A 12865-nucleotide genomic window follows, 5' to 3' on the forward strand; every position below is an offset into this window, starting at 1 on the left:
CTCTACTCTACTCTACTCTACTCTACCATCTTTATGCTTTAACCGTAGACTGTACATACAGCTCTTTGACCCACTTCCCTGTGTGTGGCTCTGGGTGTGGGTATGGGGGACTCAGTGTTGTTCAATGTGCTGATGCAGATTGTCTGTGATTGTCTCCAGTGTGTTTGCTGGCTGTCAGATCCCCTACCCAAAGAGAGAGTTTCTAAATGAAGACGAGCCAGAGGAGAAAACTGAAAAGGTAAGGATCCACTGCTGCTGCTAAGAACAAGGCCCCATATGATGTCATCACCACCATGATAGATAGATAGATAGACAGACAGATAGATAGATAGATAGATAGATAGATAGATAGATAGATAGATAGATAGATAGATAGATAGATAGATAGATAGATAGATAGATAGATAGATAGATAGATAGATGTGGCCGTATAGGGTTATAATTTAATGACATCATATTATATTATTTCTAGTGTCCAACCTCCATCATATCAATAGATCACATGACAAAGCTTCACTGTGACATACCTCTACAATAGAAGCGATCCAAAGCCCACACCATGCCTGCAGACTCTGGTGAGATTGTATTACCGTCCACAGATATTGACAGAGCAAGGAATAACACAGGCTGGACAAACATGAGCAGCGGACTGAGCTATGTGATAACAGAGCGCTTTGATCAGTGGGCAGCAGTGGCTGCTGGGAAATATATCCACATTCTCTAATGCATTTCACACTTTACCAGGCCGTATCATTTGGTGTCAGCGCAGCAGGTTAGGTCGGTTGGTCCCTGGTCATTTTTCATTACAGTGTAGACAGAGTAGAGATAAGCAGCTCTTCAAATAAATAATATATCTTATGTTTCTATACTTTCAGATACTTTTTTACTGTATACTAAATCACTAGGGGGAACCCACTGACACACAAGTACTGTAATTCAGTACACTTTGGAGGTACTTGTACTCCATTCAATGCTACTCTTCTATTCAACTAGGCCTACATCTCAAAGGCAACGATTCAGTACTTTTCTGCGCTAGTCACAAGTTACTTTTCAAGGTTCAAAACATGACTTAAGGAATCATCTGAGGAGACATAGAGCATGATGGGAGAAAAGCCAGAGTGTGTGAGGTTGCTCCAAGCTCACTGCAGGGCTTTAAAAGGCAGATCACTGTTGTGCAATTCTGGATGGAACGTAAGTGCTGAGACAGAGATAGATCCTCCTCCATCACATTATCAGCTGCTAACACCTGATCTGAGTGCAGAGGCTGGGGCTGGTGTTAGGGGTCATAGTCCTATTCTCAGAAAATCTTTTACAGATGCCTATTATCTCACATTTAGAGCCAAACGAACCAGATCAACGAACCTTGCTGAGCCTCAACCTTACTGACCTCTTGGCCAGGTCATTCTTGGAAAACAGATTTTAATCTCAATGAATTTTTACCTGGTTAAATAAAGGATATTGAGTGATTGATTGACACTTATCTATGCCTAATATTGTTCCTGAGCTGCCCTCTAAAAAAGCCTGCCATTAAGGCATGTATACACATGATTCTGTGGTAAACACTGACACCTATTAGCAGTGTTTGTGTCTGAATGATTTACAATGTCCTATACTTGAATGTGTCCTTGTACCTCACACACACATGGGCAGACTGTGTGAGCAAGCAGTACTGATTACTGCACTCCTCACAAAAACTTTATTTTTACGTCACATATTCTGCTCATTTTCAGCTGCAAACTGTTGTTTTCATGGTGCTGTGTTCTAACAAAACTTTATATTTCTCACAGTGCCATTGCTGATTCTCCACTTTTCAGCCTCTGTCTGAAACGCCTTGTTTTAAGGCCTGTCTCTTCTGAAAAGCCCAGTCTGCTCTGATTGGCCCTACATCTAACTGCTGGTTTGAATCTCTCTGCCAGTTAGATTCAGGGGGGTCTGGGGGTGTGGCTTGTCACAGGTGGAGGTAGTGCTAAATTAGGTCGTAATATAGGGGCGTGGCTTCTCCCAACATGATGTCATAAGGGGAGAGAAATCTGACTGGGGTTTTTGAACGCAGGTTTTCAGAAAGGTGGAGGTGGAGAAAAAGAGAGGGTTGTTTTTTCTCATACTTTTGGAGACTCTGTTCACACCAGAGAGAGACCCATATTTATGTTGGGAAAAGTGCATTTTGCATTAAAGGTGACCTTTAAAATACATTGTGCAAAGTTGGCTCGTATGTCAGTGTTCTCAGTGGGAAGGTTGTTGACGGAAGCAGAAAGTAACAGCCTGTAACAGCCTCCAGATTAAACCAGAGCAAAGAGAAGAACAACACTATTACAAGCAACTCAAATGACTTCACACACACGTTCACTCACACAGTTTAGCCTTGACCTTATCAGATTACCTCTAACCCCCACAGACAGACTCCTAAACACTCTTGTTAAGCTTTTCTTCTGTTGCCCTTATGCAGAACCAGCCCCAGCAGCACCAGCAGCCCCAGCAGCAGGCCCCCTCCCAGCAGAGCTCAGCCCAGACCAACGGAGCCACGGGGGGCACCCAGGACCATGGGCCCCCCAACAAGAAGCCTCGCATGGGGCCCTCTGGGGCCTCAGGCACTGGGCTGCTACAGTCAGAGTACCAGGTTAGTGGGTTTATACACAAGTGTAACACTCCACCATACAAGGAAGAGGTTGGCTGTTTCTTTAAGGGATTGTGTTTGTATCAAGGTCAGACTTATCTTCTTCCTCTGAGCCATAGAGCTCCATTGTTATCCAATGCTCCACTGTGCAACACTGTTCCACTGGGAGACATGTATCTTTATTACCATGAACACACACTGTAGTGTAGTTTCACTCAATCTTACATACACTGTCCTTTTGCTGGTCATAATGACACGAGTAAGATGCAACCTGGTGAGGCCCAGTTTAACTGGACATTCCTGTGGCCGTGTTGTAGTCTATCCAAGCTACAGAATGTGCACAACAGAGAGGAGGACCTACGGACAGTGAACAGTGTTGCGTAATGCTTGTGTGTGTGTGTGTGTGTGTGTGTGTGTGTGTGTGTGTGTGTGTGTGTGTGTGTGTGTGTGTGTGTGTGTGTGTGTGTGTGTGTGTGTGTGTGTGTGTGTGTGTGGTACCCATTGAGGAAGACATATACACCAGACAACAACAGTCTGTTGGCTCTCTGATAAGGACTGCATTCCATATTGTCCTGCTGACAGGGCTGATAGCCAATCAGAGCGCTGGCCGGAAGCCTTTGCTTCCTGCTCTGACATGTGCTGTCTGTCTGTCAGTCAGGAGGCTGAGCACAGGGCCACAGACAGGTGCTCCACACACACACGCACACACACACGCACGCACACACACACACACACACACACACACACACACACACACACACACACACACACACACACACACACACACACACACACACACAGCCGAGTGTGGTAGAGGTGACTCTTATGACCTCTTGCCTCTGTGCTGTGCAGGCCAGGCCACATGGGGGCGACACACTGATAAACACATCACACATATGGAGATTTTTAAATGTAGCATTGGTTGACAGCTGGTATCAGTCTGTATAACTAAACCAGAGAAGGGGGGCTAAATGTGTGACACAGCCATCACTGTCAGCGTGCTACTTTTCCCCTCATTGATCCCTCCACCGTGGGCTATCCCACAATGCATTACTCTCCAATAACTCTCCTAGATAGATGCAATGTTGCACATGTGAGCTGGCCCGAGTGGACTAGACATTAGATCAGTTCAGTTGAGGTTACAGCCAGCTGCTTGTCATCCTGTGGTCATGGCAGCAGCCGGTTTAGACATCCAAATCAACTGATTTCTCTTTACTGGCCAAAATAATATGTCCTTTAAGGCCAGACACTGTAGGCAAACACATTGTTTATTCAAACACTGGTCAATATAGAGGTTATTTTGTCTGTTATCTTCCATAACATGTCTTCTTTAATACTAGTATTAATGAAAGGTCCAAAGACCTTGTCTGTTTGCATCCCTATTTGCCCTTTACAACTATCTTTTTATAAATGTAAAGATATTTTTAAAGTGTTTTAATGTCTTATTTGACAGTTTGAGAGATAGAGTGGAAATGGGGAGAGGGGAGAGGGGTGGGGGGGGGGGGGTGACATGCAGAAATCGAAAGCTGTAAAAGTGGGAGAAAGTGATTCTGGAGAATGATTGTTGTCTTTTTGTCAAAATCAGTAAAATATCTACTAAAGATCAGCTACCTGTCCGTACTGTGTGTGCACTGAGACAATCTGGAGTTAATACACAGCCTAGGCCCTGTAAACGGCTATGGAAACAATGTTTATGTTAACAGAAGGGCCCCCACTGTAACAAGCAACATGCCACTTTACAGTGTACACATAGGTAGCATGTACAGGTCGATTTTGACAAGAAAGTGATTTTGACAACATGCGTTCTACAGAATGTCTGACTCCACCTCTAATACCTAATAGATGGGTTTATTGCTAGGGGGAGTGGTTGATTGGGTCACCTGAGGCTGCACACACACATACTGTCAGAGTTTCCATCTTCAGTAATAAGATCCCACTGCGCCCGCTCACTCACTCACTGTGTTTGTCTCTCTGTCGTCAGCACTCCAGCGCCCGCCTGGGTTACCAGAGCAACGTGCAAGGTGCAGCCCAGCCCCAGAGCACCATGGGATACTCCTCGTCCTCCCAGCAGAGCCACCGGTACTGAGGCTCCACACGCCCCCCACACAGGCCTCTGTCTCTGCCCAGGTCTGAGGCTCCGACGCCCCCCACACATTCTGCTGGGACACCCCCACCCCCCCCCCCTCTCTCCCTCCATCCCTTCTCCTCTGTGCATTACCATTCCTACCCAGCTGTCCTCCATGCTCTCTGCTGATGGCCTGCTGGGGACATGAAGGCAAACAAGTGTAGGAAGGAACCAAAACAATCTCTCAAAGGTTTTGCCTTGTTATAAAAAAGGAAAAAGTGAAAATAATGTAAGATAGAAGCGACGGTGTCTCACACAGACTCATGGAACCATGGCATCTAAAAACACAGCGGACGACTGGCAGCTCTGTTCATAGATGCACATTATATACATAGCACCTTTTTCTATTTGTAAGAGTCCACCTTGACAGTTGATAGTCATTGTAAATAGTGTAAGATATAGAAAGCGATGGGACGAAGCCAAACACAGGAGCACTCTAAGTCCTCTGTAGTGGATCATCAAAGAGACAATCTTTGAGTCCAGTCAAAGTCAAGACAGAGAATCAGCCGCTCAAGCTGGTGGCAATGGCAGGGAAATATTTAATGCGGACAATTCACTTCATCATCTTCTTATTACTAGGGGGTTTCTATATATATCGAGAACTCTCCTGAGGTGGAATGGCGATTTGAAAAGTAGGACAAATAGTTGTGTTTTTTACAGCTGCACGCGATTCACTCCGAGAGCTTTAGTTAGTGTACGGCCAGGCTTCATTTCCTCTGTGGACACCCATCTCTTCATGGGCCCCTCGAGACTTTTCAAGACTTTTCTGAACACAAATGTGCGCATAACCGTACAGGGCAGCTAACAGTGACCCCCACACCCTTCCATTATATGCTTCTTGAGACTGTCACGGCCTGATTTTTTTTTGAAAGTTTTTAATGTTGTCATCATTTACCCTGTGTATGTGTGTGTGTGTGTGTGTGTGTGTGTGTATGTTTTTCTATGCATATGGTTTCTCCTCTTACTGACTAGAACTGCATTGAGCACTGCTGAAGCCCATCTGCAAAGAGCTGGAACAAAACGCTTGGTGAGTTTTGTTGTTTGAACGCCAATCCTCTGCCTCGCTCTGAACCAAGCACTGAGCAGGACACACTTTCAAAGTTTTTTTTTTTTAAAGAATAGTTCAAAATGTTTAAGGTTTAGCTTGTTGCCTCATCCTCCGGCTCAAGAAAAGGTGACAGAAACCGTCCCTGTGACTGTGTGTGCAATTTTTGATATAGAAACGTGCAAAGGTATCTATATCTTTACACTGTATGTCATTTAAAAAACGAAATACACACTGGAAGGAACTGTATACTGTATTTGATTCTAAAATGACATAACGTGTAAAAATATAGAATATAGAAAATATAGAGAGTAACATAACGTGGTAAGTAAACAAGTCCCAACAAGCACACAGGAGTTGTATAGTTTAGTGATGTTGTTAAGTTTATCTCTTGACCTGCTCTCCCATTGACTACCAGTGTTAAAGCTAAGCTAACCTGGATGAGAGACCTTTGCCCCATTTCTATATCAAGAATGCACACACAGTTCCAGGAACGGGTTGTGTCACCTTTTTCATGAGCCGGAGAATTAGTTAAAAAGCTCAAAGTTTAAAAATGTTGAACCCTTCCTTTAATACGTGCCAACCAGGTCAACTGTGTACATCCTCTGCAGTATCTTCTTCTGTTTACTACACTTTATAATCACCTCCCTGTACGTTTGAACTAATGACAAAAAAAACCCTTCTAGATCATTATCGGTTGAATGTAACTAAGTACTTCTACTCAAGTACTGCACTGAGATCCACAGTTTGGGAAACGTGCCCATCATGACATGAGAGGTATACAAATCTTCTCATCTAACCCCCCCCCCCCCTCCTACCCCCCAGGCCAAAAGAAGTGAATAAGCAGTAAGCCTACATTGACCAAAATGTCCAAAGTACAGTTTTGAGATATTAGTGCTTTTTACTTGACTATTTCCATGTCATTCTGCTCAACACATCTCCTCCACTATAACTAACAGAGTACAGTGGTATTAATATAGTAACCCTGCAAAAGTCTCCCTCTTATCATGTTATATTAGGCTTTAATTGAGTCCTGGTTCCCCCCCTGTTGAGTGCAGTATAAATACCCCAGGCTGTTTTTCTATGCAAATCAATCACTCTCTCACACACACACACACTCACACACACACACACACACACACACACACACACACACACACACACACACACACACACACACACACACACACACACACACACACACACACACACACACACACACACACACACACACCAACAGTTTAAACATTTCTAGAAATGCTCTTAGTAAATATATTAAACAGTTAAGCATAAAGCCACAATTGTATTTTTAATTGTAATGTTTTGAAAGTAGTAAAGTATAGCTTAATACAATAAGAATAAGTGTAATAATAATAAGTATAAAAATTTCAGATTTTTCATCCGACGTATCATTTTTCGTCCTCGCTGGTCACATGACTGGTCAGGTTTGTCTAAGGCATCCAAAGAGTTGACTGTAACTGACAGTGTGTTTGCCCTGCTCCAGATGTGGACACAGCCAGATGGAGGGGGGGTGGGTAGGCAGATGTGTGCCCTTCAGTTGGATGGGGAAACACTGACACCTGGTGGCTGAAGAGATGACCCAACCTGTCCTTTTCCTATTAGCCCTGCCTTCCAAATCACATTGGTTGCGTTCCGAATCGCAAACTTTCTACTATATAGTATGTAGAAAAAAGATTTAGGATGTCCCGATTTTTGTGGCCAGATTTAGGATGGTTAGAAGTACCCGGATGTCTTACTTCATGCGGCCAAGATTATTGGTGTTGAAAACTGCATCCTATTTGGGCGATTCTGACCCACAACCCATTGCGCACGTGAAGTGACGTCACATCGACGGAGCCTCCATATGTAAACAAACGGGGATGCGACGGATATAAAAGCAAGAGGCAAGATCAAGGCGCAATGTTATGATGAAATAAGAGAGTAAAAGTATGTCCCAATAGTATGCCTAGTGCCTACTGCATCCTAACTAGATTATGTTTATCGTCGGATGTAGTATGTAGAATAGAAAAAAGAAAGAGAATGCGATTCTGAACGCAACCATACTTTTTCTTTTTACTACACTACATGCTAAAGTACAGAATAGTTTTAGGGCCACAGAGGAGAGTCCCACTTTTTCATTATGTCGAGAAATGTCAAGAATAAAGACGAATACTCCAAAATGCTATTGGAGTTAGTGGGGCATGTATGTATTTTCAGCATACTGCAATTGACGTGCATGTATTGGGACATCCTAAATCTTTTTCTGGCATACTAAATAGTAGGGAAGTATGGGGATTGGAACACAGGGTAGATATCCTCATGGGTCACTCACTTCCTATAGCAGTTCCTCCTGCCTCACTCTCATTAAGACAACACTGATATTCTTATGAGCATCTCCCTGCTTCAAGGTATCTCATCAAGGCTTTGCTTCATGTATTGATACTAAGATGTGTTCAAATGTAGTTAAATAAAGCCAATGAGATAATAAAAAAAAGGGTGACATTGATGTAGAGTGGCTGCAATGAGAATGACCTGGGTACAATATAGTAGACTATTTTAAATAGCTGCATACCAGTTTGTCAGATTTAAGATAACATGTCTGAATTTGCTAAAGGGTTATGAAGGTAGGCCTATTTATTCTAGGTTTATTTTCCAAGCTCAGACCGGACTGCATGGAGCGATTCTGATGATGCCCATCTGGATTTTGCAGCATTACTGTTATAATGTGTCGTGGTAATGTGGTAGCTTCCAGGTCATGGCTTTATAAAGAGTAAATATATATATTCTTTCTGTTTTATTTTTCAATCCCCAAAAATGTAAGTCAGTTGGAAAGATTTGTGCAGATACACGTTTTAAGTTTAATTGCACAAAGATTTAGATTTTTTTTTTAAATCTTTTTTATTTCCACATTGGTGGACAATTCATTTGGATTTCAAGACCTGAATTCCAATATTCCTTTTAGCTCTGTTTAGGTCTCCAACTCCTCTTTAGAAATATCTATCTAGCTGATAGAGGTTTCTGTGTCTGTGTGCAGTCAAACGTAACACACACACGCAACTTTATTTATAGAGCACAATTCAGACACCAACCCATTCAAAGTGCTTTACAGGGGGCAATTTAAAATACACAAGCGAGGTATCAGTAAGTATTATTGAACACGGGAGACTGATTACTGTCAAATAACTCCTATGCAAAAGAGCGAGAAAAAACTATCCCAGACTTAAGCTTGTCACTTTGTCGCTAAGGTTTTTTTCTGTTGACAGCTGTTTTGATGTATGTTCTGTATTAACACCTTGTGTTAGATTGGCTAGAGCAGTCCAAGACAATGCTCTCTCGTGTCCCTTTTTCCTCACAGCATTTTGAAATGTATTCTAAATGAACTATTGTAAAGACAAGAATGAATATATATGGATAGTATACATGCATATTTATTGTTACCATGTCAGCATGAACCCATGTTTCTGGAACTCTCCTCTGCCTTAACTATAGTAGCTATAGAACGTACTGTATGTCTTGTTACTTTACTGTCATTTCTATGTGCCCATGTGAAACCATGTCTGCTCTCTGAATGTGCCAATGTGCAGTAGACTAAGAGAGAGAGAGAGAGAGAGAGAGAGAGATTCCACCAAACACAGTCTGGCTGCTTGCTCTTTTCTTTTTCACATGAATGCTTATGATCCACCTTTTTACTTTGTGTGGATGGTGCCTTTATCTTTTAAAAAATGTCACAGGAATTTGTTCTGAATTGAATTTAAATGTTTTCATTTCGTGCTCTCTGTATTTTCACACCTCCCTCTGTTTGCTAAGGGTGCTCTTCTTTTCCTCATTACTACGTAGCATACTCTTATTTACACTATGTGGAAGCTAGCAGCTACTGTATATATATATATTTCTCTATATGTCTCACCTCTAAAGACTGCAAACAACCCTAAAGGAGGACTAACCCCTAGTCTTCTCTCCTCTGATAGATAATGTAGTATGTTGCTGTACATAAAGACACATTTCGAAGAGCTTCTATTTGAGCTATGGATACACTAATTGTCTTTTGATGCTCTGTTTTCGCTGGTTAAAAAAATAAATAGATTTTAATGTTTTTTTTTAACGTTTTGCTTTAGACATTAAAGGCCTACTTCACCGGTTTGAATATGAAGGTGTATTGAATTCTGAGATCCTATGTAGAATAAATGTGCAAAAAAAATTGAAATCGGTTCATCCTACCCTGAGAAAAGGCAGAAAGAGTGTTTTTTTTAACCCTATATTTCTCTTTCTCGTGACATCACAGAAAGAGAAATATAGGGTTAAAAAAAAATTTACTTTGTAAATATTACTGTGATGTCACAGTAAAAGACATCACAGTAATATTTACAAAGTAAGTTTTTTTTTAACCCTATATTTCTCTTTCTGTGATGTCACGAGAAAGAGAAATATAGGGTTAAAAAAAACACTCTTTCTGCCTTTTCTCAGGGTAGGATGAACCGATTTCAATTTGTTTCGCACATTTATACTACATAGGATCTCAGAATTCAATACACCTTCATATTCAAACCGGTGAAGTAGGCCTTTAATATTGAGGCCAAGTCACACGGCAGGCTCCTCTGTGTGTGTATATATGAAAGCTATAGTGCACCTTTAGGCCACTCATCCTTTTTCATAGTGTTGCACGTGCCTGTCTTCTTCCAATGGAGAACTGGGGCACTCTGCGATGCCTTCAATGTCCGTCATGCCATCCAAAATGACAAGCCCAGTGTCCCCCAAAACGCTGTTTAACTAACCCTCTGTATCCCACCACAGTATCTTTTAATATGGATCAGCATTGTGGAAGAAATGTAATGCTGTGGTCATACAGGGAAAGAGTCCTGTTTGATTGAACATGTTTGAATGGATCGAACTGCATCAGCACAGTGCTTTGCAGGTTGGGGCCTCTGTCCACTCTTCTACATTCTCTCTGTATATGTGTGTGTGTGTGTGTGTGTGTGTGTGAGAGAGAGAGAGAGAGAGAGAGCGAGGGAGTTCAAAGGTTATAAATAAGGCCTAATTGTATTGTCTTTTCATAGCATTTACAGATAAGGCAGCAGTAGTTTGCCGCAGGGAAATATAAAAAAAAAAGAAAACCTTCATTTTGCTGCTTTTAGCAAACTTGTCCAAATTTCAATGTACAAATGAGACTGTTCAATGAGAAGCGAAGTCATGTATATTTATTTTATATCCTGTATTATAATAAAAAGCTCTTTTGTCTCAATCAATCTGATGTTTCTGGATTCATTTCCCCGCTGCATTAATGTGTGTGTCATTTTCCTCCTGAATCTCCAGGTGGATTTAAGCTCTCTTTTTTTCCAACATTGTATTTATTGGTTTTTAACAATTTTGCACATACAAAGTCTCACACATTAAAGGTGAAGTAAGCAATATATTTATGTTATATAAGTGTTAAATCGCTCTTTATTCATACAATGATCACTTATAGTGTGCGCGTTTCATAAAGCCGATCTCTCAGTCACTCGCTCTGCATGTAATCGGCTATTGATAACCAATCAGAAGAGAGAACGCTACAAACCAGCACCCTTCTCACTGACGGTGCACGTGCAGAGCGACAGATGGGTGAATGTGTATGCGCCCACAAAGTTGGAGCAGGTAAAAATCCTTCCCAATGTCTGTTATGATGGTTTTTATCATGTTTTATCACACTTTTGGATCTGAGATGATGCTAGATAACTCGCTGCTTGAAGACTGCAGTGCATTAATGTGGTGACGTAGGGACGAGGGAGGGGACTGCTAACTGCGGTCACTGACAGGAAGTTAGCTAAACTGACCATTCCGCTTACTGAACCTTTAATCAGCAAGTGTATTAGGGCCAACAGACTGAGGGTGTAAGTTAGACAGGCTTGGGGGGACCCAAGGCAGAGGGGGGCCCATCAAAACAACAACAACAACAAATAAAAACGAACAATCCCATTTAAAAAAAAGAAAGAATTGACTGGCTCATGATAGGCCACTGGTGGCGGGGGGGGGGGGGGGGGGGGCTGTATGGAGATCAGGGGCCTATCATCAAATACAAATAACATTGTTCAGTGCCACGAAGACCAGAAGCCTGTCATGGTCTGTCTTTGTTGTGTCTTGTTTTGGTGAACCCCTGTGTTTCCTGTTTTATTTTGGTATGTCTGTCTTGTTCCTCCCCATGTCCTGTCAAGTTTCCCTCCTGTTTGATTGCTGTTCCCGCCCCTAATGTGTTTCACCTGTCTCTCGTTGTCTACCCTGTCTTGTGTGTGTGTATATAACCCCCAGTGTTTCTTTGTTCCCTGGGCGAGCATTGTTTCCTGTTTGTGAGTCTGTCCCGTGCTTGTTCTGTTTTCCTGTTTCTCCTGGATGTTCGCCTGTTGGCCTTTTTTTTGTTAAGTTTTTGGACAATAAATATCTTTTAGTTTTACGTCTTGCATTTGGGTCCTGTTTTCCTGCCTGCCTGCCTGCCTCATCGTAACAGAATGCTCGCCCCCAGATTGGACCCAGCAGACGCTCTTTTTTGCCATGAGCTGGAGGACATGCTATCTTTTATTATCAGTGCCATGGACGGCTGGGGGAACATTCCCAGTAGGAGGGAGCAGGGGTATGTGTTGGCGGGTATTTACAAGGCTGTCGCTGCTAAGCCCGAGTTGGAGGGCGCCTTACCCGAGTGGGCAGTCGAGCTTCTCAACCCCACAGTTTTTTGGCCTGAGAGCTACACGCCACTGCCACCAGATTTTTGCAACCGTCCTAAGCCTCCACGCTCCAGCCTCCAGCCACTGCCTCCGGTGTTCAGCTTCAAGCCTCAGCCCCCGAGTCCCAGCTACCAGCCGTCTCCGGCTTTAAGGACTATCAGAGTGGGGGTGGTAAGTTTGGATTGCCATCCATTCTGCGGATGCTCTCCAGCTCCCGAGTTGCCCTCGGCCTCCAGCAACAAGCTCCAGGCCCCGGTCTCCAGCAGCAAGCCCCAGGCCCCGGTCTCCAGCAGCAAGCCCCAGGCCCCGGCCTCCAGCAGCAAGCCCCAGGCCCCGGCCTCCAGCAACAAGCCCCAGGCCCTGGCTTCCAGCAACAAGCCCCAGGCCCT

At 43.1% G+C, this 12865-nt stretch overlaps 1 protein-coding gene across 1 annotated transcript in view; it reads left to right on the forward strand.

Moving 5' to 3' along the window:
* Positions 1-6761, forward strand: part of cdk19 (cyclin dependent kinase 19) — a 71117-nt gene extending 64356 nt beyond the window's left edge. Inside the window, exons 11-13 of the mRNA XM_080047687.1 lie at positions 160-238; positions 2447-2617; positions 4596-6761. Coding sequence (XP_079903813.1) covers positions 160-238; positions 2447-2617; positions 4596-4700 — 355 coding nt within the window. The 3' untranslated portion in view covers positions 4701-6761. The remainder of the gene's footprint in view (positions 1-159; positions 239-2446; positions 2618-4595) is intronic.
* The last annotated feature ends 6104 nt before the right edge of the window (positions 6762-12865 follow it).

The sequence above is a fragment of the Ammodytes marinus genome (genome assembly GCF_949987685.1).
Source record: "Ammodytes marinus genome assembly, chromosome: 19".
In the NCBI taxonomy this organism is placed as follows: Eukaryota; Metazoa; Chordata; class Actinopteri; order Uranoscopiformes; family Ammodytidae; genus Ammodytes; species Ammodytes marinus.